The 25,827-nt window shown below is 44.1% G+C and overlaps 1 protein-coding gene across 1 annotated transcript in view; it reads right to left on the minus strand.

Moving 5' to 3' along the window:
• LOC126252230 (uncharacterized) overlaps positions 1-25,827 on the minus strand; it is a 596,261-nt gene that overhangs the window by 518,360 nt on the left and 52,074 nt on the right. The window contains exon 4 of the mRNA XM_049953102.1: positions 19,926-20,095. Within this exon, the coding sequence (XP_049809059.1) occupies positions 19,926-20,095 (170 nt within the window). The remainder of the gene's footprint in view (positions 1-19,925; positions 20,096-25,827) is intronic.

Raw genomic sequence — 25,827 nt, forward strand, 5'->3', positions numbered from 1 at the left:
GATAAAAATTTTAAGGGAATACAGAAACTGGAATACATTCTACAAATGACTGAGGCCGTAGGGTCAAGTGCTGCTCTAAGATAAAGAAGTTGGCACATGGTAGGAATTTGTGACGAGCAGGCTCAAACTATTCAAAAGACTGATGACAGAAAAAAAGTATCGCTAAGTATATATTTTTTTAGAGTATGTAGTCTTAATTCTAAAAAAATCTGTCATCGATACGGCTTCGTTATTATTATGATCCACTACACTAAAAACCTCAAGAGTTAGCCACTGTTATTGAAAACGTCTTTTTATAGTTGGTTTGTGTTATTGATTACTTTAATTCACCGAGAAAGTCTGTTTGGGTTGTAAGACATGCCTATAATATAGCTTTCAGGTAATATAACACATTAGAGCATGTTGTTGCCAAATTGTACACTTGTACAGGACATAAAAAGAGGCAACAATACATTTATTGTAAGATGAATCTCGTGGTGAAACCTAAGAGATTTTTTTCATGAAGGAATTTGAGATTACTCCACATGCCAGAGGCCAGCGTACAAAGAAAGGCTTGTATACGGAAGGACAATGGCCTGTGGAGATGCCCTCCACTAAACGAGGGCTTTTCTCCAGGTAAATATCCGCGCCGCATAAACCGGGAAGGGGTCACCGCCGTAAACCTGCTTATTAGCGACGGCTCGTGCAAAACCGCGCACAGCGGACGGTATGCATACGGGTCATTATTAGCCATAAACTTTAGAGGCCCGCATCAGCTTTTTGTCCCGCAGCGCGAAAGGTCAAGCACGCAGAACATAGATGCGTTCGTGGCGAGCCAACGAGATATGAATATGCGTTGCTTTGTGCGAGCATGCGCCAATGTGCAGTCTCACGTAAAAAACATCCCATCAACGCACCTCTCGTCTGTTACTTCTTCTGTCCTTGGTTGTTCCACTGGTACCAGTTACGTCAAAATTTTATAGTAGTAATTTATCCTCCGGCCTTCCAGTAACTTTGAAAGTCTACGAACGAATGTTTTGCCAATGGAATAGATTCAGGAATCCTAACGTCTCTTACCCAAGCGAAACCATTCTCCATTTGCTTCGTATTTCTTAATATCATCGACGACATTTTTATGATACTGGCAGAGGGAAGTAACAGAAGAACTAAGACCCTCGATGGATTTCAACCATACATACCACAATTTTTGTTTAGGCTTCATTTTCGAAGAACTGCTAGAGGACTGCTTGAAAAGACCACACGCCGCTTTCACTCTTTTTCTTGTCTTATTAGTCTTCCGACTAATTTGATGCAGCCCGCCAAGAATTCCTCTCCCTTGCCAATCAATCTTAAGAATGACACTTCCACCAAATGTCCTTAGTTGTTTGTTGGATATACTCGTATTTCAATATCTTCTACCCCTGCTGTTTTTCTAAAGCTTCCTCTATTACCATGGAACGTATTCTTGATGTCTTAATGCATGTCCCATCATGCTATCCCTTGTCCTTAGCCGCGTTTCCCACACGTTCCTCTCCTCGCGCCTTCTGCAGAGAACATCCTCATTTCTTATCTTCTGAGTCCACCTGATTTCCAACTTCCTTATTAGCACCACATCTCAAACATTTCGTTTCTCTTGTTTTCCGATTTTCCTACAGCCTGTGATTCAGTACTGTAAAATGTTGTGCTCCAAACGAGCATTCTCAAATTAATGTCAATGTTTGATTCCGGTAGACTAGTTTTAGCCAGGGATGACCTCTTTGTCTGAGCCAGTATGCTCTTAGACTCCATGCTTTGTCCGCCATATATCATTTTTTTCCACGTTAACCGTGTTCTATCACTTCGTTGACAGATGTGAAAATTACCGAACTATAAGTTTAATAAGTCACAGCTGCAAAATACTAACGAGAATTCTTTACAGACGAATGGAAAAACTGGTAGAAGCCGACCTCGGGGAAGATCAGTTTGGATGCCGTAGAAATGTTGGAACACGTGAGGCAATACTGAACTTACGACTTATCTTAGAAGAAAGATTAAGGAAAGGTAAACCTACGTTTCTAGCATTTGTAGATTTAGAGAAAGCTTTTGACAACGTTGCCTGGAATACTCTCTTTCAAATTCTAAAGGTGGCAGGGGTAAAATACAGGGAGCGAAAGGCTATTTACAATTTGTACAGAAACCAGGCCGCAGTTATAAGAGTCGAGGGACATGAAAGGGAAGCAGTGGTTGGGAAGGGAGTAAGACAGGGTTGTAGCCTCTCCCCGATGTTATTCTATCTGTATATTGAGCAAGCAGTAAAGGAAACAACAGAAAAATTCGGAGTAGGTATTAAAATCCATGGAGAAGAAATAAAAACTTTGAGGTTCGCGCGATAACATTGTAATTCTGTCAGAGACAGCAAAGGACTTGGAAGAGCAGTTGAACGGAATGGACAGTGTCTTAAAAGGAGGATACAAGATGAACATCAACAAAAGCAAAACGAGGATCATGGAATGTAGTCGAATTAAGTCGGGTGATGCTGAGGGAATTATATTAATAAATAAGACGCTTAAAGTAGTAAATTAGTTTTGCCATTTGCGGAGCAAAATAACTGATGATGGTCGAAGTAGAGAGGATATAAAATGTAGTCTGGCGATGGCAAGGAAAGCGTTTCTGAAGAAGAGGAATTTGTTAACATCGAGTATAGAGTTAAGTGTCAGGAAGTCGTTTCTGAAAGTATTTGTATGGAGTATAGCCATGTATGGAAGTGAAACATGGACGATAAATAGTTTGGACAGGAAGAGAATAGAATCTTTCGAAATGTGGTGCTACAGAAGAATGCTGAAGATTAGATGGGTAGATCACGTAACTAATGAGGAGGTATTGAATATCATTGGGGAGAAGAGCAGTAGGGACCGGTTGGTAGGACATGATGTCAGGCATCAAGGGATCACAAATTTAGCATTGGAGGGTAGTGTGGAGGGTAAAAATCGTAGAGGGAGACCAAGAGATGAATACACTAAGCGGATTCAGAAGGATGTAGGCTGCAGTAAGTACTGGGAGATGAAGAAGCTTGCACAGGATAGAGTAGCATGGAGAGCTGCATCAAACCAGTCTCAGGACTGAAGACCACAACAGCAACAACAACAACAACATCACTTCGTCTATTTTGTGGTTGCCAAATTCTGATGTTAACTTTGTCGATACTTTAATTTCTGGTACTCCTCATTACTTTCGATTTTCTTCAGTTTACAATCAATCCATGTTCTGTGTACATCAGATTGTTCATCCAATTCAGGAGGTCTCGCAGATATTTCTCACTTTCACTAAAGGTAGTAATGTCACCAGCGAATCTTGTCAATTAATATCATTTCACCCTGAATTTTAATCCCACTCTTGAACGATCCTTTTATATCAATCATTGCGTCTTCAGCGTATAGATTCAACAGTAGGGGCGAAAGACTACATCTCCGTTGTATAATCCTCTTAATCCGAGAACTTCGTCCTTGGTCTTCCATTCTTATTTTTCTGTCTTGATTCTTGTACATGTTTTATATTACCGTCTTTCTCTTTAGGTTATACATACTTCCCTGAGGATTTAGAACACCGTGAAAGAGTTTACATTGTCGAAACCTTTTTGTGGGTCGACAAACGTCATGAATGTGTCTCCATTTTTCTTGCGTCTTGCTTCCGTTATGAAGCGCATCAGTCAGTACTACCTCTTCGGTGCTATCGCCATACCTAAAGCCACACTAATCGTCATGTAATAGTTTCTCAGTTTCCTTTTCCATTCTTCTGTACACTATACTAGTCAGAAACGTGGATGCATGTGATGTTAAATTGACTGTGCGATACTTCTCACACTTATCTGCTCTTGCTATCTTCCGGATTTTGTGGATGATATGTCTCAAGACACGTAGATTCCACAGACAAACTTGAATAGTCGTTTCATTGCTGCTTCCCCCAGTGATTTTAGTAATTACGAAGGGATGTTGTCTGTGCCTTCAGCGTTATTTGTTGTCAGGTCTTCCATAGCTCTCCTATACTCTGACTCTACTACTGGACACGTTGTGTGTTCTATACTAATCCGTACCAACTCATATTCCTGTCACGTCATAAGTAATTCCCTTCTCCTCTCCCGCCCCCGCCCTTCGTAGAAACCTTCAACGTACTCATTCGATCTATAGGAATTATACTTGCACTCTTTTATGTTGACGCCTTTGCTTTTAATTTGACCGAAAATTGTTTCATAGCCCATATTTTAAAATGAACTTTTTATTGATGTTCTGAAGGAAACTCTAAAGCCGGCCGGAGTGGCCGAGCGGTTCTAGGAGCTACAGTCTGGAACCGTGCGACTGCTATGGTCGCAGGTTCGAATCCTGCCTCGGGCATGGATGTGTGTGATGTCCTTAGGTTAGGTAGGGTCACGTAGTTATAAGTTCTAGGGGACTGATGACCTCAGAAGTTAAGTCCCATGGAGCTCAGAACCACTTGAACCATCTGAAACTGTAAAATCTCGTTCCTATTGTTGCTGAGTTTCAAGAATGCTGCTACTAACATTGAAGAAGCAATGATAAAGTTTCACTTTGTGAAAAGGATTTCTTACAATTACCAGCTTCTTTTAAATCTACTCTTTTTTAACATATGTTACAGTCGTCTTCTGGATTTGTAGGTCTATGTAACTAGGAAGCGCGCAACTGGCGATCCCTGCATATAAAACAGAACTTTTCTTGGTTTTATCACCTGCAAGTTGTATTAACTCTGTATCCTCCGTGGCATGAGCATCACAATAGACATTTGAGCCGTGGTGCGTCTTTTCTGGCACACCAGCTCTTTGGCACGACCATCGATTACCCAGCTGTACAACGCTCTTTGCCCCTGTTGTGATCTGGCGGCGGGTATTGGCGGTCGGGAAGTTGGTCGTGGGACTCGCTACGAGGCGCTAGGACGTGCTTGAGGGGACGAAGGAGCAGAACACGCGGGCTCGGCCAGCGGCGATGCGGACGGCCAATCTTGCAGGAAGGTCACGAGTTGGTGGTGCACCTGCCTGATGTCAACGCCGACCGCTGCTCGTCGCATTGCTTTGGTGCCTGTTTTCTCTGACAGATCCGTTCCTCGAGAACATCTCGAACAACGCTCTCCATCCGAGGTGTAAATGGTTTTGTTGGTCTGGTACCGCGCGCCGCGAAATTTGAATCCCCGCCAGACATCATGGACGTCGAAGACCCCTAGAGGTTTCTGCACCATCGCGCCGTAAGCTGTGCCGGCACGTGCCTCCTGGCCCGCTTTTAGTGTGAGGGCGCCACAGTGAAACATGTGTTTTTTTTTTTCTTTATTGTATTTCAATTCCCCATCGGGGCGGGCTGGCAGCAGCATATGCGCTGCTCTTCAGCCGAAAGACATAGAACCAACAATAGAAGACAGTGGGAAATATACAAAGGAGAGAATATGGTGAACATAGATATAAAAAAGGGGAACATCATGGAAGGCAATAGACAAAAAAAGGGGCGACTGTTTAAAAGTAGCGCACACAAAAAGCCACACACTGCGACAATTAAAAGAACACAAGGCACAGTATGACTGGAGCATAAAAAGTAGCGACGGATGGCGTAGCACATAACAAATACTTACGGCGAACCTCAAGGCAGTACACAATTAAAATCACACCTCTTGACGCACAGGAGAAACAGCACTAAACACAACACTGACGTGGCACACTGACGATGATCAAAACGGAGGATCTGCCAGGCGCAAGGAGATGAGGGAGACCGGAAGAAGGGAGGGAGGAAGGGAGGGGAAGAGAGGGGGGAGTTGGGCGGGGGGCGCGCTGAAGAGGGCTAGGTAGGGAGGGATATGGGAAGGAAAGAGGCAAGGAAGGGGTCCAGCGTCTCAGGGGGGGGGGGGGGGAGAAAGGAGGAAAATCCGCTCTGGTAGAAGGAAATACGTGGTTCCAGCGGCCAATAGCGGCACCCCAGATAGAGTACTTAAGCGCCTGCCTCTCGCTCAGCCAGCCAGTCTAATCTCGCGTACGTCTGTGGACACATCGCCTCGCGTTAAACAGCTTACTTACTTACTTTCTTGTTCTGTGTATGAGTGGACGAGTTTGTTAGGTTTCCTTGTGACACCGTTTTCGATCTTGTTGTTCGTTCTGTCCTTCGTTGGTCGTGTCCGTCCTCTCCCGTTGTGTTGTTGTTCGCAGGCCTCTCCGCCGGTCCCGCCGCGCTTTCCGTCATTTCAACCCCGCGACCGTCCCGGTCGCAGTTACAACAGTTTCCTTCGTTTCATGGAACTATTTGCGCTGTAGCGACTGTCACGTTTTGGTTGGTTGCCCTAATGTGCGTGTTGTTGAAGTAAGAGCAGCCGCCAACGTCTGTGATCGCATGGAAACCAGCAGTCACTACTTCCTTTAAGGAAATCTGTGTCCCCAAAAGATGTAGTAACTGTAAGGTATTGAACATATTAGCTCGTAGTCTAGTTCTGATTTTCTGCATTTGAAGCTTACACAATTGGCACATGGCAGACCTATGCAACGAAATTAAAGTGCACAAACCTAGTTTTTTGTGAAGTTGTGCACTTGAATATCGTGACATTATCTTGAAATTATTTCCATTTCATCTTGGTACACATTGTCGTCCTGAGTCATTTGTGTAAATGTTGTTGGCTAAACTATAATAGCCGACCGTTGTGGTCGAGCGGTTCTAGGCGCTTCAGTCCGGAACCGCACTGCTGCTACGGTCGCAGGTTCGAATCCTGCCTCGAGCGTGGAGGTGTGTGATGTCCTTGGGGGACTAACGACCTCAGATGTTAAGTCCCATAGTGCTCAGAGCCATTTGAACCACTCAAACTATATTATTTTACAGCATTACATTTGTGTACAAGTCTTAGTTTAAATGTCTTACATCATTGATATTGCTGCAAAATTTAACTAGTTTCCATTCAAAGCACTAATCGTTTTTTTAACTTATATTGTTTATTGATCTCTTAACTTATATTAATTGATGTTTGCTTGGCGTTTGCCGTGTTTTCTGCAGTCTGTTTGTGTTCCAGTTTCCTGCGAGTTGGGGTGTGTGCTTCAAATGACTCTGAGTACTATGGGACTTGCCCGCATCTCGTGGTCGTGCGGTAGCGTTCTCGCTTCCCACGCCCGGGTTCCCGGGTTCGATTCCCGGCGGGGTCAGGGATTTTCTCTGCTTCGTGATGGCTGGGTGTTGTGTGCTGTCCTTAGGTTAGTTAGGTTTAAGTAGTTCTAAGTTCTAGGGGACTTATGACCACAGCAGTTGAGTCCCATAGTGCTCAGAGCCATTTGAACCATTTGAACTATGGGACTTAACTTCTGAAGTCATCAGTCCCCTAGAACTTAGAACTACTTAAAACTAACTAGCCTAAGGACATCACACACATCCATGCCCGAGGCAGAATTCGAACCTGCGACCGTAGCGGTCGCGCGGTACCAGACTGTAGCGCGTAGAACCGCTCGGTCACTCCGGCAGGTCTGGGGTGTGTGGGAGTAGCGCCACGTTCCGCTTCGGTGCACAGAAGCTGTGACGTCTAATGGGCAGTGACTCCCGGTCGGGCCCCGGCGTTTAGGTGTTGTTTTGGACGGCTGGTCTGCTGCTTCCGGCATTTTAAGTTACGTCACCTTTTGTCCAGGGCAGCCTGGAGTCACTGGCCATTTGATTAATATTTAACATCCCTCAAGTATTTTAAAAAAATTATCTTTGCTTGCCAATGAATTATATTAAGTGTAACGTATTGTGCTGGTTGTGTATTGCTAAAAAAAATTTACTGAGCCAGCTTTAAATTTCTTCGGATTTGTTGTTCATTAAGTAATTCTAATTTGCTGCTTGCGTCAGAAGGAAGTTATTGGTCATTTTGGATACTGTTTTTAAGACGGCCACTTGTCGATTGTACGTTAGCTGTTTTATAAATGTGGTCTTGAATAAATTGTTAATTTATTAATGTACTAGTTGTTGTGTTTAAGGAGTGACGTTATAGGTGCCTTGACCTTCCATGCTAATCCTGACTTCCTAAGTCACAACATTCATGACCAGTCAGGTAAGTGATAAGTGAGTCGGGCAGAGACCGCTTCTGTTGCACAGTGAATGGAATATCACCATCTAATGGCGACGTCGTCAAACGTTGTACTGGCACTCAAGGAGAGCATCGTTATAAGCTATGCAGCGGGTATTGTGTTCCCTTATTCTCCTGCTAAACTTGCTCTCTGCTTAGATCTAATAGGCTCGATTTCCTTTCCGCGCCAGTCGCGTTATTTGTTAGCGGATGTCCCACGCTAAAAGTACATCCTTACTAAAAATATTCTCTTCTAAAAGTACGCAGTTCGTAGATACTGTTCAGTTTGCTGATATCTGAAAACCAGTATGTCCTGCAGATTGCACCGATAAACGACTTTGTCTTACTGATTGTCACACCAACGCATCATACATGTGACACTCTTTTCATTATTTCAGAATAATAAAACGCAAGCTACCCTTCTTTGAACTCTTCAGATGTCCCCTGGAAATTTTATCTGGTAAGCATTTCATACCAAGCAACAATACTTCACAAGAAGACGGACAATGGAGGTATTCTCTTTAGTATCAGTGCACAGGCTTTCCAGGGGCAGTACTTATTGGCATTTTGTTGGAGCTTGCTGTGGGATCCTAAAAACAAAATTACTCGATGTTTCAGCGTTCCATCTATCCGCCATCTTCAGGAAAGACGCTGCAGCTGCTGAATCCCGCTGGAAACGATCGTCCTATGTTGCCTCCCGTCCTGTATTGGGCGCATGCACAGTCCAATACCTGTGCTGCCCCCAAAGACGGGTTGTTGCACCGCCCGTAGTAAACGACAGCGTTACGACGTATCGCAGTCAGACTATCAGCAAACACTCGTGCCGACCGCACCAAAGAACGTTGCGCGTTCATGCGGAATAAAACAGAGTTGCACATACTTCTGAGAATAAAACCTTTGTCTCTATTATCAAGTTGTCTTCCGACCCAATTTCAGCTGGCTCCTTATAAACACATTCTGGAAACCGGACGCACCAGCCACTATTAGGGTTGCGTCACACTTTAAACGTGTATCTCATTTAAACAGTGCTCCGCTATCGCCGATTTTTCAGGCAGTTGTAGCCTCGTATGACGAGAAGTTCCACCCACCAGTCCTGAACTGTGTGCATTACCTGCCCTTCTCACTATGACACGGAATTTTGTATACGCGGAGCTACCTAGGTCCCAAATCTCCAAGTCCCAAATCCCAAATCATCTTTGATGGAGTCGTATTGTGCCCTAATCTTTGCAGATGGATAGAAAACATTCTTAATATCAAATCTCCTTAAGACTATTCCAGTCATTAAGGGTATCACGCCAACTTAAGAAATGAGAGCCACCGATCTATACTGCTCTTCACGCATCTTCAAGACGGTCCAAATCCTTTACATCGACGAATCTTCTCAGAGTATCAGTTTTCCTTACACATACGCCAAGTGTGCCAGATTCTATGTTAGACTATACACGTCAGAAATAGCAGTTTACAAGTGGAGGACTTTGAGGATAGAGCAGTGAGAACATCGGCTCTGAAACCCAAATGTTTCGGGAGCTGCGCTGACGCTTTTTGTCTAGACCCGCGGACATGATGTATTTGGATCACTTCAAATGTCTTCATGCCAGCGTTAAGTCAAACGTTTACCATGGAGGATGAAAATGAAAGCTTAGAGTTTTGGATGTAATAATTTTCGAAAACATTCTCGGAAATTACCAAAAACGGACGAATAATGACCGACATCTTCATGAATAAATTTGCCACCCACCGTGCTAAGGCAGTGACATTCTTAGGACTCTGGTTGTTTGTTGTTATAGTCCTCATCACGAATTCTGGTTTGATGTAGCTCTCCATGCTAATCTATCTTGTGCAAGCCGCTTCATCTCTGCATAACTACCGGAACCTACATCCAACTAAATCTACTTACTTTTCTTTATCCCTTGGTCTCCCTCTACAATTTTAATTTCGTTTAGCAAATTAAGAAGTCCATGGTGCGTCATTATGTGTCCTATCAATCGATCCATTCTTTACGTCAGGTTGTACCATAAATTTCTTACTCTAATTCTATTCATTACCACCTGATCTGTCATTCCATCAACTCATCTAATCTTCTGCATTTGTCTATAGCACCACATTTCAAAAGCTTCTTTTCCCTCCTTGTCTGAACGGCTTATCGTCCTATAGTTTTCTCCCTTACATAGATCCTGTAAGGATACTTTCCACCTTTCAGCTTTCCCTTCATTGAATAGTACTGGCTTGCCATGTGAGCTTTTTGACACTCTTTTAGCTGCTTCCCTTTTCTCCAATGTTCTCTTTTGTTTAAGCGTAGAGCGTTTATCTTTCCCCTAGTTATTCACTTTTCTACAACCCTGCGTTTGTGCTCTACCTTTTCCTCGATGGGCATTTTGATTAGACTTTCCGATTCGGGAACAGCATATGCGCTGTGTAGTAGAGTCCTTTGCAAAGAAAGTGTTACTTCTGGATAGTCTAGCAAAGGAAATGGCACAGTTGGCGTCTGTGTTTAAGGAAAATGGATACTCCGAGAAGCAGATTAGTTGGACTATGAAATCCTGACCACCTCAGGACATGCATGAAGAAGAGTATAGATCTGTGGCTTTTATTCCTTATGCCAGGATCGTATTTTAAGGGGTAGTGATATTAAGAGTGTGTTCCGTCCACCTGTCAAAATTAGGCCACTACTCGACTCCGTCAAAGACGGTTTGGGGCTTTGGTCAGACTGGTAAGGCTTTCATCAACCTGTCGATCCGGACAGTTCAGCATAAGTACACGGAACGTGGCCATCACACCAGGTTACAACAGCGTGAAAATTCGGCGGTCGAGGAGCATTGTTTAAACGAGGGAAGCGGGAGGAGATATGACAAGATCCAGAGAGTTAAGATACGTGCGGTTTTTGGAACAGTGTTTATAAAGAGTCTACGGAAGTCAGGTTGCCAAACAACTTTACTGATAAAGACGAGTATATTCCACTTAGCAGGTCATGAAATCTGGTATTATCCCTATGAAAGGTCTACTTTGTTTGCTTTGGCATATTTGAGTCTTTGAGGCTGATATTTGGTTCGATAAATCGTCAGCGCCGGTGTCCACTACGGGCGGCGCCATAAGCACAGTACTGTGGCCAGTGCAAGTATTAGGTGGCGTACGCGATTTGTACGGTATGGGGGATTATATAAGTGTGGGAACTTAAATAGTGACAACTATTTATTCACAACCGATACAAAAGAGTTACATGTTTGCACCTGTTACTGTCCTTCAGAGTAGTCACCAGCGTTGTGTAGAACCCGTTGCCAGCGATGTGGAAGGCGTAGTATATCGTTATCAGAGCCTGTTTTGTTGATGGTGCGAATGCAGCGGTCTGCTGCCTGTCGATTCTCAAGAACAGTTCTGAAGTGAATGCCACGAAGTGGTTCTTCATCTTCGGAATAAAGTCAGTACGGGGAGTATGGCGGATGGTACAGTACTTCCCAGTCCTATCGAACAAACAGAGCAGTCACAGCTTGGGCTGTACTCGCCCGCGCATTGTCGTACAAAATGATGAGTGGGTTGCGCAGAAAGTGTCGCCGCTTCTTTCGCAAAGCTGGCCGCAGGTGATGGTCCAAAAACGAACAGTAATATTATGCATTGACGGCGGCATTCCTTTTAGAACTGTTCCAGGGTTCCGGCAGGCAGTAGACAGTAGACCGCTTCATTCGCATCATCAACACGCTCTGCTAACGGTGTACTACGCCTTCCACATCGCTGGCAACGGGTTCTACACAACGCTGGTGACTACTTTGAAGGACAGTAACAGATGCAAACATGCAACTTTTTTGTATCGGTTGTGAGTAAATAGTTGCAACTATTTAAGTTCCAACCCTCGTATAAAACGAGTTCTCGTCTAGGAATGAGATTTCCACAGGACTCAGTGGTAACAGCATCTCTCCTGCAGTTGGCGAACATTTCGCCCTTTGAAAGATCATGATTATTTTCAGATAAAGCAGGAAACCCGAGGAGATTACCATTATCTTTAGTAGATACGTTGCTTCTTCTAAGTGTTTTGCCAGTGAAACGCAGCCTTTTATTCTCAATCTCCACATTTTCCATGCAATGTTTCCAATTTAAGTTGTTGTTAGTTGTAATCCCTAAGTATTTAGTTCAATGTAAAATCTTTAAATTTGTGTTATTTATTGCGTAAAACAATTTAACAGATTTTTTGGTACTTGTGTAGAGGACGTCATACTTTTTAATGTACAGGGCCAATTGCCATTTACCGCACCCAGCAGTCATCTTGTCTAAATAATTTTGCAACTCGTTCTTGTGTTCTGATGACTTTACTAGAAGAACACGATAGCATCATCTGCAACAGTCTAAGAGGGTTGGTTATATAGATCAGTGGTTCCCAACCTCCGCTAACTAATACCCCCATTTGCAATCCCATAACATCTCATGTCCCCTTTGTTTACTTATTTTATTTGTTAATTAATGTTTTTGCTTCTTTCGTAGAACTTTGTTTGACAATAATAGGCAATCCGAACTTTAGTAATACAGGGTTATCAGTTGTAGAATACTGCAAAAACTATAATGTTTCAAAGGAATTCTAAGCCAAAATAGAAATGTCTTTATGTTTTACTCAAATATCTAACGACATTGTTTTCAATTGAACAACATTTTTCACATCTAACTTTATTTATGTGCTGAAAATCACAAAAAAATTTCAAAACATAAAGAGGCCGTTGAAATTGTCGTTCTAGGCGAATGACAACAGACAAAGCTCCTGAGCGTTTGGTTTCATACTAGTTAAAGCGTATCTAAGGTCACTCTCCACGTGTAGGTGACTGCGGTGTTTTGTTTTCGTGATGGCTAATGTCGAGAATCCGGTCTCCTATAAGTATGTAGATGAGAACTACATGAGGACTTTGAAGGCTTCCTTTACCTGGCCAAAAATTCATCCAATCCCATTCGATGAAACTATTCTTTAGTACTTCAATCACATTTCAATTCTTTTGCATCCTCTTGTATTTCATCAGGAGGTGCATGCATATCAACTGTGAACTTGCTAGGATAATGATGGAAGCTGAAGAAATGAATTAAAATTTGTGCCATAGCTGGGATTTGAACCATGGTCTTCTTGCTTGCTAGGCAGAAATGCTGACCATTAAACCAACGCAGTACTGTCAGCTTTTGTGCATAGTAAGCAACAAGACGCGGGGTCCAAGTCCCAGCCATGGCACAAATTTTAATTCATTTCTTCTGCTTCCATAATTATCGTAGATAAAGATGAGACTTAAATGTCTTGGGGAAAATTTAATTATGAGATCTACATGATGTTGCTAGATTTGCACTGCTCGTCGAACATGAATCTTAATATGTTATTCATTATACAGTGTTCTTCTAGCAGACATTTTCACTTACTGTACTAAACCAATAAAAATACTATTAATTCTACAGAGCACAACAGGCGTAATGCTGAATTAAGAATGCAGATCACAGACTGAAGAATGTTTCTTGTCAGAAATAACTTGGTGAAAGACACAAAGGAATTACAGACATTGGCTGCGAGAGAACATTGATTTAAAACATTGGGGAAAGTTGAAAATTGCGCCGGACCACGGTTCGAACCCGGGTCTCCTACATAATAAGCAGATGCTTTGACCACTTTATTTTCTTTCATTTGGGTCGTAATTGCTCTAGCCGTTTTGTGTGAACAGATGTCACATGACAGCCCTTTAAGTTCGTCGTTGAATACTTCACACCTTTTTTTTTTTTTTGTTACAGAGGGCAGCCAGCCCTCTGACCGAACGCTGAGATACCGTGCAGGCTTGATCAGTGGTGCGTACTTTCGGGTTCAATGAACTACCTAGAGACTGACTGCTTGAGCCATCCGGAGACAGTGGTCATCGCAACTGTTCGGACTATCCTAGCACGCCACACCCCTCCCTCCCTCCCTTCAGACGCGAACTATCAACTCAGCCAGACATTACTAATGTGGTGCCCCTTGCCCATTATCCTCGTTACTTGTGTCATTTCGCCGATTCCCGTAACAGTCCGAACCTGATGTAAATCCGAACCGAAGAGACTACTGGTCGCCCCCTTACAGAATCGGTGAAATGCTGCGAATAATGGAGATAAGGGCAAGGAGCACTACATTAGCAGTGTGTGGATAAGTTGAGAATTTGGGGCTGACAGGAGGCGTGCTAGAGTAGTCTGTGAAGTTGTGATGATGGCTGTGTCCGGATGGCTCTATCGCCACGGTAGCTTAGCGTGTTCGGATACAGAGCTCGCTGGTCTCTGCAATAAAAAAACTGAGTGAAGGGATCAACAATGAACTGATGTCATGTGACATCCGCTACGATAAAATACAACGAACAAAATGAAAGTGGTTAATGAATCCACCTAGTGAGCTGGAGACCCAGGTTCGAATCGCGGTTCGGCACATATTTCATACTTTACCCATTGATTTAAATCAATACCAAGTCGCAGTCAATGTGTGAAATTTCTTTATGTCTTAATTCGTAGTGGCTACTGCATCAAAATGGTGTCTGTTTTCTCGGACATGTCATTTACAGGGTGGTCGATTGATAGTGACCGGGCCAAATATCTCACAAAATAAGCATCAAACGAAAAAACTACAAAGAACGAAACTCGTCTAGCTTGAAGAGGGAAACCAGATGGCGCTATAGTTGGCACGCTAGATGGCGCTGCCATAGGTCGAATGGATGTCAACTGCGTTTTTTAAAAATCGGAACCGCCATTTTTTATTACATATTCTTGTAGTACATAAAGAAATATGAATGTTTTAGTTGGACCACTTTTTTCGCTTTGTGACAAAAGCGCTGTAATAGTCACAAACGTATAAGAACGTGGTATCACGAAACATTCCGCCAGTGCGGACGGTATTTGCTTCGTGATACATTACCCGTGTTAAAATGGACCGTTTACCAATTGCGGAAAGGTCGGTATCGTGTTGATGCATGGCTATTGAGATCAAAATGCCCAACGGGCGTGTGCTATGTATGCCGCTCGATATCCTCGACATCATCCAAGTGTCCGGACCGTTCGCCGGATAGTTACGTTATTTATGGAAACAGGAGGTGTTCAGCCACATGTGAAACGTCCACCACGACCTGCAACAAATGATGATCTCCAAGTAGGTGTTTTAGCTGCTGTCGCGGCTAATCCGCACATCAGTAGCAGACAAATTGCGCGAGAATCGGGAATCTCAAAAACGTCGGTGTTGAGAATGCTACCTCAACATCGATTGCACCCGTACTATATTTCTATGCACCAGGAATTGCATGGCGACGACTTTGAACGTCGTGTACAGTTCTGCCACTGGGCACAAGAGAAATTACGGGACGATGACAGATTTTTTGCACGCGTTCTGTTTAGCGACGAAGCGTCATTCACCAACAGCGGTAACGTTAACCGGCATAATATGCACTATTGGGCAACGGAAAATCCACGATGGCTGCGACAAGTGGAACATCAGCGACCTTGGCGGGTTAATGTATGGTGCGGCATTATGGGAGGAAGGATAGTTGGCCCCCATTTTATCGATGACAATCTAAATGGGTCAATGTATGCTGATTTCATACGTAATGTACTACCAATGTTACTACAAGATGCTTCACTGCATGACAGAATGGATTCCAACATGATGGATGTCCGGCACATAGCTCGCGTGCGGTTGAAATGGTATTGAATAGCATATTTCATGACAGGTGGATTAGTCGTCGAAGCACCATATACCATGGCCCGTACGTTCACCGGATCTGACGTCCCCGGATTTCTTTCTGTGGGGAAAGTTGAAGTATATTTGCTATCTTGATCCACCGACAACGCCTGACAACATGCGTCAGCGCATTGTCAATGCATGTGCGAACATTACGGAAGACGAACTACTTGCTGTTGAGAGGAATGTCGTTACACGTATTGCCAAATGCATTGAGGTTGACTGACATCATTTTGAGCATTTATAGCATTAATGTGTTATTTACAGGTAATCACGCTGTAACAGCATGCGTTCTCAGAAGAGATAAGTTCACAAAGCTAAATGTATCACATTGGAACAACGGAAATAAAATGTTCAAACGTACCTACGTTCTGTATTTTAATTTAAAAACCTACCTGTTACCAACTGTTCGTCTAAAATTATGAGGCATATGTTTGTGACTATTACAGTGCCATCTATCACAAAGCGAAAAAAGTGGTCCAACTAAAACATTCATATTTCTTTACGTACTACACTTATATGTAATAAAAATGGGGGGTTCCTATTTTAAAAAAACGCAGTTGATATACGTTTGACATATGGCAGCGTCATCTAGCGGGCCAACCACAGCGCCATCTGTTTCCCACTTCAAGCTAGACAAGTTTCATCCTTTGTAGTTTTTTCGTTTGACGCTTATTTCGTGAGATAGTTGGCCCGATCACGACCAATGGACCACCCTGTATATGCAGGGTGTTTCCGTAAGAGGGTGTAAAAATGTAACAGAACATAGCGAATGCTCCGTCGAACAATTTGAGGTAGAGAACCTGGGGTCGGAGAAGGCAACTTAAGGAGCTATGGTGGTAAACTTGACTGCCGCTGTGTCTAACAGTACTGTTTTCCAGCTTATTTACAACTAATATGTGTACACGTTTACAAGTACTGTGCTGTTTATTTACATGTACATTCTTTATTTCCTGCAAGGAAACCAGGAGGACGAACCTGATTACTAGAAAGTATTACCTGGTCGCTGGATTGGAAGGAGAGGTCCTATTCCATAGCCTACCAGGTCACCTAACATGCATCACCTTGATTATTTCCTTAGGGGATAGGTTGAAAAGTATTTAAACCGACAAACTCTGGGAGATTGTAGGGGACATCAAAACAAATATTTTTCCCTAATGTCACTTTTTCCCACGAGGATTATTTAAACCGTTGGAGGCCGTATTACGATCTTCAGTTGTAGGCAACTGCTGTCCACAAGTGTAGTAGTGCATTGTCTCTGATTACTAATTGAGCGATACACCTGGAGTGAGTGCACTGATATGGTTGGAGCGTACTACGTAGCGCACCACAACGGACGAGCTGCACAGCGGGTTTATCAGCAACAATATCCTAATCGCCGTATCCCGGATCATACGACCTTTGATGCTGTGTACCAACGTCTGCGTGAGACCGGGTCATTTAGCAAATTACCTGGACTGGGACGCCGTCGCACGGTAAGAACGCTGCAATTTGAGGAAGCTGTCTTGCAGCATGTGGAGCGGGATCCTTGAATCAGCACTCGTGCAATTGCACGTCACATGGGGACGAATCAGACGAATGTAAGAACAGTCCTTCGAGAGCAATTGTAACGTCCATTTCACTTACAGCGTGTCCACAACCTGGAACCAGTTGATTATCCACCCAGAGCACAGTTTTCGCAGTGGTACCTGGAACTGTGTGAAATCCATCCTACATTTCTATCCTCTGTGTTGTTTACCGATGAAGCAACGTTCGGGCGTGATGGAGTCTTCAACATGCACAATTCGCATGTTTGGAGTGAGGACAACCCACATGCCACAGTTTACTAGCGCTCATCAAGTGCGGTTCTTCGTTAATGTGTGGGTCGGTGTTGTTGGAGACTTTAATTGGGCCGTATCTGCTACCTAGTTGTTGTCTCTTGGTCATAAAAAAATGGAAAAATGTTTGTTGGTTTAATTAATTTGCCGCCAGAGAAATCTTCCTCTGCCGGGTGAAATACTCCTCATAGGAAAAAATAACATTAGGGAAAAATATTTGCTTTGATGTCCCCTGCAACCTCCCGGAGTTTGTCGGTTTAAATACTTTTCACCTTGTATTAAGTCAGTTGTGTATCAGACCCCAGTGGATACGGAAATGGAATCAGTTGCAAGAATTGTAACTGCCTGTGCCGTTATTCGAAACACACCAGGGATATTTGTCAGCATATGTCAGAATCTTGTTCACCGACGTTACGCTTGCATTGAGGTTGATGACTGACACTTTCAGAACGTTTTGTAAGATACAGTAGAAATGGTACGTCCATTGTGTCATTGATGGTATTTGCAGTTAACTGTAACTAATGTAAATAAAAAAGTACACAGTACTGTGATTTTATTCCTATTATCTCCTTACGCTGGCTTCACCGACCCAAGATTGCCTGCATCTAGCTGTTCAGTGGAGCATCATCATCGTTCTCTTAAGTTTTTGCACGCTCTTACGGAAACACCCTGTACAAAATTATGACTTATCCGACTGCATATTTCTGCTTTCTCCAGAGCTCCCACCAACAAATCTCTCACGACCTTCCCTCCACAACCCCCCCACCCCCCCCCCCCCCCCCCCCCCCGCCCGATCGTCAAGGTTGGGATCAGCAGCAACAGGCCTATAACAGTAGTTGTTTGGAGAGCTCTTGATATCGCCTCGGATTCATTAAATGACTTCGTGTCAGTTACTACGAACTGTGGATTTAGGAAATCACGAAGCGAGTCGCACAACTGGCAAGGGGAAGGCCTCAGACACGGCCAACCGATTCGGCTCAAATTTGGCACGTCTCTTGTGTACAACCTAAAACGAAGGAATCTAAGATATTTTGGGTCAACACCCCCGCGTTTTTGAGAAAATCGCCCCTGAAGGTTATGACGAGCAATCGTCTCAAAATTGGAGGGCTCGATAGATAATTGTAAATAGAGCATTTTTCATCATCAGGTATGGGGTTCGCGGCAGCCTAATGACGGAAAACAGCTCTATCCAAAAATGGTTCAAATGGCTCTGAGCACTATGGGACTTAACATCTGTGGTCATCAGTCCCCTAGAACTTAGAACTACTTAAACCTAACTAAGGACATCACACACATCCATGCCCGAGGCAGGATTCGAACCTGCGACCGTAGCGGTCACGCGGTTCCAGACTGAAGCGTCTAGAACCGCACGGCCACACCGGTCGGCCAACTCTTTCCGATTGACTTCTATAAGGCTTGTGCTGGACACCTTCACTCTTCCAGGTTCACAACCATGATATGACGAAGAGGCAACCGGGACAACATAACTCTCCCCGTGTGTATTCTGTCCCGTGCCTCGCTGTAAACAAGCGTCGCGCGGTTGGCTATCTGTCATCCCTCGTGAGGAATTCGGAGCACTCTTACAGGGCTTAAAAGTTTAATACTTTAGTAACTCACGGCGTTTGGAAAATTAGTTTCACTACCTTATTATTATCATTCCTTATTGATTTACTTACCTTATTAACCCTCCTATCCCTATCAACTGAGATGCGAAAAAACACAAAAAAATGGCTCTGAGCAGTATGGGACTCAACTGCTGTGGTCATCAGTCCCCTAGAACTTAGAACTACTTAAACCTAACTAACCTAGGAACATCACACACATCCATGCCCGAGGCAGGATTCGAACCTGCGACCGTAGCAGTCGCACGGTTCCGGACTGCGCGCCTAGACGAAAAAAACACAAACGAAAAGAATAACATCAGCTAGGTTTCTTCGAGATTCGAACCCGGGTTCTCCGATTCCCAGGCAGTTATCTTGGCCGTTGCTCTATCGATGATGGTGGCGAGAGGTGTTTACCATGCGGGTACAAAAGCGGCAGTTGTAAAAGTTTCTTACCTCGATTTCTGAAAAAAGTTTGCGTTTGCGGACCCAATACCTGATGATGAAAAATGCTGTCTTTACAATTATCTATCGATCCCTCCAAATTTGAGTCGATTGCTCGTCATAACCTTTAGGGGTGATTTTCTCAAAAACGAGGGGGTGTTGACCCAAAATATCTTAGATTCCTTCGTTTTAGGTTGTACACAAGCGACCTGCCAAATTTGAGCCGAATCGGTTGGCCGTGTCTGAGGCCTTCCCCTTGTAAGACAGAACGCCACATCCGCTCACGCCCTCGAGCAGACAGCCGTAGATGGTTGCGCTGGTACGGAGCGCTGCTCTTACCTGCTGCTTGGGGGTGTCGCGCCGGCGCTGGCAGACAAAGGCGTTGCGGACGGTGCAGGAGCGGTCGTTCCAGCGGAAGGAGCGGTCTCGGTGGCCGGCCAGCGAGCGCCGCACCTCCACGCAGTTCTGCTCGGCCAGCGCGTCGTCGTTGGGCTGCTGCGGGAACCAGTCTGCCGGCACCACACAACACGGACACGCTGCCGTTACTTGAAAACACTACCCAGTGTGCTTCTGGCACAACATTTTAAATAACTTCGTTACTGTTTTGTGTATAATTATGAATTATTTAAGAACAACCATTTCAAAAGAATAGGTAGCATACTAAGAACCTTTAGACGTAAGAAATTGTAGTTATGTCACCATTTGTTTTGTGTAGGTCTATAAATAGTTGAGGCAGTAGTGTCTCCACCTCATCTTGCCTTACGTTGTCTGCATTGTGTTAGCTCGTTTGACCGCTTATTGTGAAAATATACACATCAAAAAAAGTTTTGCATTACCTTGGTTCCGAGAGTTCCGCTACATGTACAGAAAATTGGAATAGAGATCAACATAAACATCATTTCCGCCCTTTTTATTGCTCAGGAATACCACACATTGCATGTTGTACCACCATAAAGCGAGACCTTCAGAGGTGGTGGTCCACATTACTGTAGACACCGGTACTTCTAATACTCAGTAGCACGTCCTCTTGCATTGATGCATGCCTATATTCGTCATGGCATACTATCCACAAGTTGGTCCAGATTGTCCCACTCCTCAACGGCGATTCGGCATAGCTCTTTCAGAGAGGTTGGTGTGTCACGTCGTCCATTAAGAGCGCTTTTCAATCTAAACTCAGGCATGTTAGATAGGGTTCATGTCTGAGAACATACTGGCCACTCTAGTCGAGCGATGTCATTATCCTGAAGGAAGTCATTCACAAGATGTGCACGATGGGAGCGCGAATTTCCGTCCATGAAAACGAATGCCTCGCCAATATGCTGCCCATATGATTGAACTATCGGTTGGAGGATTGCATTCACATATCGTACAGCCATTACGGCGCGTTCCATGACCACCAGCGGCGTACGTCGGCTCCACATAATGCCACCCCAAAACAGCAAGGAATCTACACTTAGCGGCACTCACTGGACAATGTGTCTAAGACGTTCAGCCGGACCGGGTTGCTTCCAAACACGTCCCCGACGATTGTCTGGTTGAAGGCATAAGCGACGCTCATCGGTGTAGGGAATGTGATGTTGGGCCCATCTGTACCGCGCTGCATGTTGTCGAGGTTGCAAATATGGACCTCGCCATGGACGTCAGGAGTGAAGTTGCGTATCATGCAGCCTATTGTGCACAGTTTGAGTCGTAACACGACGTCCTGTGGCTACACGAAAAGCGTAATTCAACATGGTAACGTTGCTGTCAGGGTTCCTCCGAACCATAATCCGTAGGTAGCGGTCATCCACTGCAGCAGTAGACCTTGGGCGGCCTGAGTCATCTACATTTCCTGTCTGTCTGTCTGTATCTTCTCCATGTCCGAGCAACATTGCTTTGGTTCACTCTGAGACACTTCCCTTGTTGAGAGCCCTTCCTGGCACAAAATAACAATGCGGACGCCATCGAACCGCTGTGTTGACCGTCTAGACGTGATTGAACTACACATAACGCGAGACGTGTACCTCCTTCCTGGTGGAACGACTGATAGGCTTCTGGACCTACTCAGTCTAATAGGCGCTGCTCATTCATGGTTGTTTACATCTTTGGGCGGGATTAGTGACATCTCTGAATAGTCAAAGTGACTGTGCCTGTGATACAATATCCACACTCAACGTCAATCTTCAGTTCTGGGGACCGGGGTGATGCAAAAGCTTTTTTGATGTGTGTATATACTGTGAAAGTATTCAAAATTTTAATTTCGCTAGTACCTTCCACTTTATCTGAAAGTAATTATCTTTGTGAGAGGGAACAGTTGTTTTATTAAAAAGTAAATGATAGTTAATTTTGTAAGCGAATTCAGGGAAGTGAGATAGGGGGTTGCAATGGGCAGTAATTAATTCAAAGCTTAAACTGTGAGAAAAATTAATTATATTTGATTTCTACATTACACAGCCCAGCGCATAGATCACCAATTTTTTTAATAAAATAGAACTCAAAATTAACATACGCATAGGATCTTTGACTGCCAGCATGAATGAATATTGACTTTATAATAACTCGCAAAAATAGCTTTTCCCGTGAATTTAACTTACTTGCAAGAATGTAAAATTAATTTGGACGGGACTTGCTTAAATGTTATCGACTTCATTCGTTGATTAACCAATCAAAGTTAAAGAGAGAAAGATATTACGAAATATTCAGTTCTACTACGAATCCTGTTTTACGACAAATTTTAAGGACAGTAATTTGTGGTGTCTTCTGAAAAAAAAAAAAAGGAAAACTGCCGAGAATTCTTCCGGGTTGTATGTCCGTGGTCCATGGAACTCTTCTATCCGTGACATTTCGTCCAAAGCTACGTTGGACATCTTCGGAGGTGCTCCAGACTCAGCACAACCAGGAGCACCTTCGAAGATGTCCAACGAGCTTTGGACGAAATGTCAGGGATAGAAGAGTTCCATTGACCACGACCATACAACCCGGAAGAATTCTCGGCAGCTGCAACATCCGGTCGTGAAAGCCTTCATTGTATGAAAAGTAAAACTGTTACCACGCTCTCAGATTAGAAGAAATACATCATTAACGCAGACTAACTACTGCCATCTAGTCGACGAATATCAAGATTACGAGAGCCGTCGCACACAGTGGCCGATACGTATACTGACTAACAAAAAATAAGTGAAGCACCAGAACACATGGTCGGATGTGAATGTAACCATCGAGAGGTATGTAAATGATTAGAGATGCAACTCACTGCGACTGGTAGAAAGGCCACATAGGTGCATTGGTGTTGTTCATGTTCATTATTGTTAAAAGGTCTGGTAGGCTATATAAGGTGCGTGAACAGCGTCGGATGCTGAGTGATCACTGTGAAGGACACGGAGATGCCGCGTACTCGTCTGAGACAGCGATATCAGAAACTGACAGAGTTAGAATGTGTGGTTTTCCATTTGGCCAGGTGGTCGAATCGTTCAATTTTTGGGGCATTCAGATGCGACAATTGCCAAATACTGGACTCCACCTGTCATCTGAGAACAAGTTATGGGCTCATTCCAACATTCATCTACATCTACATGATTACTCTGCAATTCACATTTAAGTGCTTGGCAAAGGGCTCATCGAACCACAGTCATACTATATCCCTACCATTCCACTCCAGAACAGCGCGCGGGAAAAACGAACACCTAAACCTTTCTATTCGAGCCCTGATTTATTTTATTTTGATGATCATTCCTACCTATGTAGGTTGGGCTCAACCAGATATTTTCGCTTTCGGAAGAGAAAGTTGGTGACTGAAATTTCGTAAATAGATCTCGCCGCGACGAAAAACGTCTTTGCTTTAATGACTTCCATCCCAACTCGCGTATCATATCTGCCACACTCTCTCCCCTATTACGTGATAATACAAAACGAGCTGCCCTTTTTTGCACCCTTTCGATGTCCTCCGTCAATCCCACCCGGTAAGGATCCCACACCGCGCAGCAATATTCTAACAGAGGACGAACGAGTGTAGTGTAAGCTGTCTCTTTAGTGGACTTCTTGCATCTTCTAAGTGTCCTGCCAATGAAACGCAACCTTTGGCTCGCCTTCCCCACAATATTATCTATGTGGTCTTTCCAACTGAAGCTGTTCGTAATTTTAACACCCAGGTGCTTACTTGAATTCACAGCCTTGAGAATTGTACTATTTATCGAGTAATCGAATTCTAACGGATTTCTTTTGGAACTCATGTGGATCACCTCACATTTTTCGTTATTTAGCGTCAACTGCCACCTGACACACCATACACCAATCTTTTGTAAATCGCTTTGCAACTGATACTGTTCTTCGGATGACCTTACTAGACGGTAAATTACAGCATCATCTGCGAACAACCTAAGAGAGCTGCTCAGATTGTCACCCAGGTCATTTATATAGATCAGGAACAGCAGAGGTCCCAGGGCGCTTCCTTGGGGAACACCTGATATCACTTCAGCTTTACTCGATGATTTGCCGTCTATTACTACGAACTGCGACCTTCCTGACAGGAAATCACGAATCTAGTCGCACAACTGAGACGATACCCCATAGGCCCGCAGCTTGATTAGAAGTCGCTTGTGAGGAACGGTGTCAAAAGCTTTCCGGAAATCTAGAAATACGGAATCAACTTGAGATCCCCTGTCGATAGCGGCCATTTCTTCGTGCGAAGAAAGAGCTAGCTGCGTTGCACAAGAACGGTGTCTTCTGAAAGCATGCTGATTACGTATCATTAGATCGTTCCCTTCCAGGTGATTCATAATGTTTGAATACAGTATATGCTCCAAAACCCTACTGCAATCCGACGTCAGTTATATAGGTCTGTAGTTCGATGGATTGCTCCTACTACCCTTGTTAAACACTGTTTTAGAGAGGCAAAGCAGTATACTTCTAGCCTCATGCACTGATGAACCATCGAGTATAACTTCACGACACGGCTGGTAATTATTTAGTGAAATCTGAGGACACGCTGGTACGACACGGAGATCCTACGTCCTCATGTGTTACCTCTCACGCGAAAGTATCGTGGTGTAATTTTCTAAGAGGACAATGATCATACACACATGGCATGCATATCTATGAACCGTCTGAGTGACTCCCGTGGCCTGCAAGATCCCGAGATCTGACCCCGATGGAACACGTGTGTAACCAGCTGGGACTTCAACTCAGCCGCAGTGCCAGTATCCAGGATGTCATTGACCAGTTACAATAGCCGGCCGCGGTGGTCTAGCGGTTCTAGGCGCGCAGTCCGCAACCGCGCGACTGCTACGGTCGCAGGTTCGAATCCTGCCTCGGGCATGGATGTGTGTGATGTCCTTAGGTTAGTTAGGTTTAAGTAGTTCTAAGTTCTAGGGGACTGATGACCACAGATGTTAAGTCCCATAGTGCTCAGAACCAACCAGTTACAATATTTGCGGGCTAACTAGCCTCAGGAGGTAATATGACCTCTACCAACCGAATGAGTGCATGCATCCAGGTCACAGCAGTTGCAGTGTTATACTGACAAGTAGGAACATACTAGCAACCTCTCAAGCTGTGAAGATTCATATGGTTTCCTCCTCCCGTTCCGGTTGCTTTACTTTTTTTGTCAGGCGGTGTATAACGCCATTAATATGGGAAAACAAACAAGGAACGCGAGTTCATGAAAAATATCTGAACGAACTTCATTTTACTGATGACATAGTCCTGTTTACTCCTGCTGCAGGAAAATAAATAAGGCAGCCTGAAGCTCAACTGTTATACACTGATGAGCCAGAACGTTATTAGCACACTGGACTCGCATTCGGGAGGACGACGATTCAATCCCGTCTCCAGCCATCCTGATTTAGGTTTTCCGTGATTTCCCTAAATCGTTTCAGGCAAATGCCGGAATGGTTCCTTTGAAAGGACACGGCCGATTTCATTCCCAATCCTTCCCTCACTCGAGCTTGCGCTCCGTCTCTAATGACCTCGTTGTCGACGGGACGTTAAACACAACCCACAACCACCACCAGAACATTATGACCTCCTGCATAATAATTGTTTGTCCATCTTTGGAACGAAATAGATTACTTATTCTTCGAATAAGGGATCCGGCAGTTTTTGGAATGTTTGTGGAGGTATGTGGCATGATTCACAGGTTGCGTAGTTCACGTAAATAACGGGCCACTTATTTGCGGTGATGACTCCCGATAACGACCCAAATGAGTTGCACAGGAATTACATCAGGTGAATTAGGCCACCGAGCAAGCAACATGAGTTCGCTACA

Source organism: Schistocerca nitens, chromosome 4 (assembly GCF_023898315.1).
Source record: "Schistocerca nitens isolate TAMUIC-IGC-003100 chromosome 4, iqSchNite1.1, whole genome shotgun sequence".
In the NCBI taxonomy this organism is placed as follows: Eukaryota; Metazoa; Arthropoda; class Insecta; order Orthoptera; family Acrididae; genus Schistocerca; species Schistocerca nitens.